Source organism: Rutidosis leptorrhynchoides, chromosome 3, assembly GCF_046630445.1.
Source record: "Rutidosis leptorrhynchoides isolate AG116_Rl617_1_P2 chromosome 3, CSIRO_AGI_Rlap_v1, whole genome shotgun sequence".
NCBI lineage: Eukaryota > Viridiplantae > Streptophyta > Magnoliopsida > Asterales > Asteraceae > Rutidosis > Rutidosis leptorrhynchoides.
In genome coordinates, this window is record NC_092335.1 from 543,646,421 (window position 1) to 543,649,091 (window position 2,671).

Below are 2,671 nucleotides of genomic sequence, written 5' to 3' on the forward strand. Positions count from 1 at the left end.
GATCTTTGACCCAACCCGACCCATCTCGACCCGTTTGCCAGGTATAGGTTCAAGTCATATTTAATGCCATAAATATAATAAGTAGAAATTTACCATGATATGATACAGAACAGACATTCTGATATAGGATCGTACGCCACACCATTTCTCTGATTATAAGCAAAAAGATTCAACTTTAGTTTTTAAATTAATAAGTTTATAACCAGAGTATTAACTACTGAATTGCACTTTATGTAATTATCAATCAATCATTCATCAGTAAATATCCTTAGTTTCAATAGCTTCTTCCTGAAATATTGTGATATGTTGTATATAACTCCTCTCAGGTAAGACTTTTTAGGTAACTCTGCAGTTTTGTATTCAGGTAAGCGTATGTAAATAAACAATATAATATACAGATGTCGGTGTGCGTTCCATAAAATGTAAGCAACTATCTTTATCCCAAAAATGGGTAAACTATGATTTATAGTACGTGCGTGTCTCACTTAAGTATATTTGCATGCATATATATAGAAGGAAATTAGGATTATGAACCATGTGTTGAATTTGGCAAATAAGAAGCCAGTGTGTATACATATATTGTAGACATGATGAAAACAAGCAGTCTCTTTGTTGTTAATCTCGGTGTTTGGTTCTTAATTCTGGGAAGTGTTTTATGTTATACGACTTTTACAAAGATTATGTTGCCACCAGGTGTCACGGGTCCAGAATCTGCCGCCTTTGACCTTGGCGGTGATGGTCCGTATGTGACAATAGCAGACGGTAGGATCCTTAAATGGCTAGGTCCCGCTGTTGGGTTCGTTGATTTTGCATACACCTCGCCTAACAGGTTTGTGTAACACATTTTAGTAGCAACTTCAAAAGTTAAATTCCCTAAAAGGATAATATAACTGATTTTAAGGCCAAAGGTTTAAGGATGCGTTAAGCAGTTCAGCAATTAGTGCGTTTGTAACATCTGAATGAAAAATAATGTTATTCACGATTGAAATACTTTTTGTGATCATTCAACACTTGCATTGCCTTTAATATCATCCTTAATGTTATCCAAGAACACTGATAACAAAGAATCATATTCTTTTAATTATCTATTCATTTATAATTATAATGTTAATACATAGATTTTACACTATTCATAGAGTTCATTTAGAATGATTATTAAATATTAAATTTATCATTGTCGTTCAGACCCTTTAAATCATTCAGATTTTGAATAATTCAGATTATGAAACTCTTAGTGTTAATTTGACTCAAGAAGACAGAGCATTGTGTCTCAATTAATCTTGAGATATCAATGTGTAAACCTACTAATTATCCTTGGTGCACCAACATCTATCAATTAATCTTAAGATATCAATAGCTAAAGTTGTTAGTTATTTGGTTATTTTTATGTTGTTTTTTTTTTCAGGACCAAGCAATTATGTGATGGTACAAATGATCTAGAATTAGGACCAACATGTGGGAGACCATTGGCTATTAGCTTCAACTATAAAACCAGTGATCTTTATATCACTGATGCTTTCTTCGGTCTCCTGGTAGTTGGATTCAATGGGGGACTTGCAACTCAACTTTCAGGTGGTTTCAAGTACCTTTCTGGTATCGATGTTGAATCATATACCGGAAATGTTTATATCGCTGATGCTAGCTTAAATTATGACATAAGGTAAATTAACAACAGTGGTATGTATATAAAATAAAAAATCCATGTCTTGAAATAATGTGTTTAATTTTACCAAAATTTAAATGCAGAGACATGGCACAACCAGGGTTTACACCTGACTCAACTGGAAGGTTATTGAAATATGATCCAAGAACTCAACGGGTAACTGTTTTATTAAGTGGGCTGTCAGGAGTAGGTGGGCCAGCCGTTAGTAGTGATCGGAAATATGTTTTGGTTCCAGAATATGCGAACCAGAAAATTCGAAGGTATTGGTTGCAGGGACCAGAAATGAACACCGATGAGGTTTTTTTGACCGATTGTTGGAGCCCAAAAAATATTAAAAGGGCAGAAATTGATGGAGAGTTTTGGGTAGCAGTTGAGAAACAAGTTCAACAGTCCCCTGAGTCGAGTCAACCTGAAGGAATAAAAGTTAACGGGTCAGCTGCAGTGCTGCACACTGAACCGTTTACACAGCTTTTGGACATGAATGTTGCTGTGGTTCAAGAGAGCACGAATGCACTGTATGTTGGTTCAAGTAACACTGACTTTGTTGGCGTTTATACCAACTAGAATCATTCATGTAAGCATTTATAAAGATGGCAAGAAATTTTTAAACTTGTAATATTATTATATATCTGGTAATGTTCTAAATACTTTTGATTCTTCGGTTAGTGATACGGTAATCCTCAAAAGCGTGTTTGGCTCTATACATAAATATTTACTCTATACCTTAAAAGAGGGTTTTTTTAGGTAATAAATATTTTGAAACACCTTTTAATCACCATTAGATCAACTAATTAATTCACCATACCCCTTGATCCAATGACCCTAAATCATCTACAAAACATATTAGCTAATAAATCATCATTTGTGAGTTAATGTGCCTATTATACCCTTACAAAAAACGGGGTCATAGAACAAAATTAAGGGTCTTTGAATAATCACTTCATTCTTAACACATTCAATCGATTCGCAAACCCTAATTTCTCTCACAAAGTAAACGATTCGCAAACC

At 34.1% G+C, this 2,671-nt stretch overlaps 1 protein-coding gene across 1 annotated transcript; it reads left to right on the top strand.

The window, feature by feature from the left end:
• The first annotated feature begins 587 nt into the window (after positions 1–587).
• On the top strand, positions 588–2,227 carry LOC139901999 (protein STRICTOSIDINE SYNTHASE-LIKE 11-like). The gene is made up of 3 exons (XM_071884657.1): positions 588–829; positions 1,406–1,660; positions 1,747–2,227. Exons 1-3 carry the CDS (start codon positions 588–590, stop codon positions 2,225–2,227), a joined length of 978 nt encoding a protein of 325 aa, XP_071740758.1.
• Positions 2,228–2,671: the final 444 nt, after the last annotated feature.

Coding starts and splice junctions, on each gene's coding strand:
- LOC139901999 (XM_071884657.1), top strand. CDS start 588: ATGATGAAAACAAGCAGTCTCTTTGTTGTTAATCTCGGTGTTTGGTTC. Junction 830..1,405: donor GCATACACCTCGCCTAACAG/GTTTGTGTAACA, acceptor TTTTTTTTTCAG/GACCAAGCAATTATGTGATG. Junction 1,661..1,746: donor AGCTTAAATTATGACATAAG/GTAAATTAACAA, acceptor ATTTAAATGCAG/AGACATGGCACAACCAGGGT.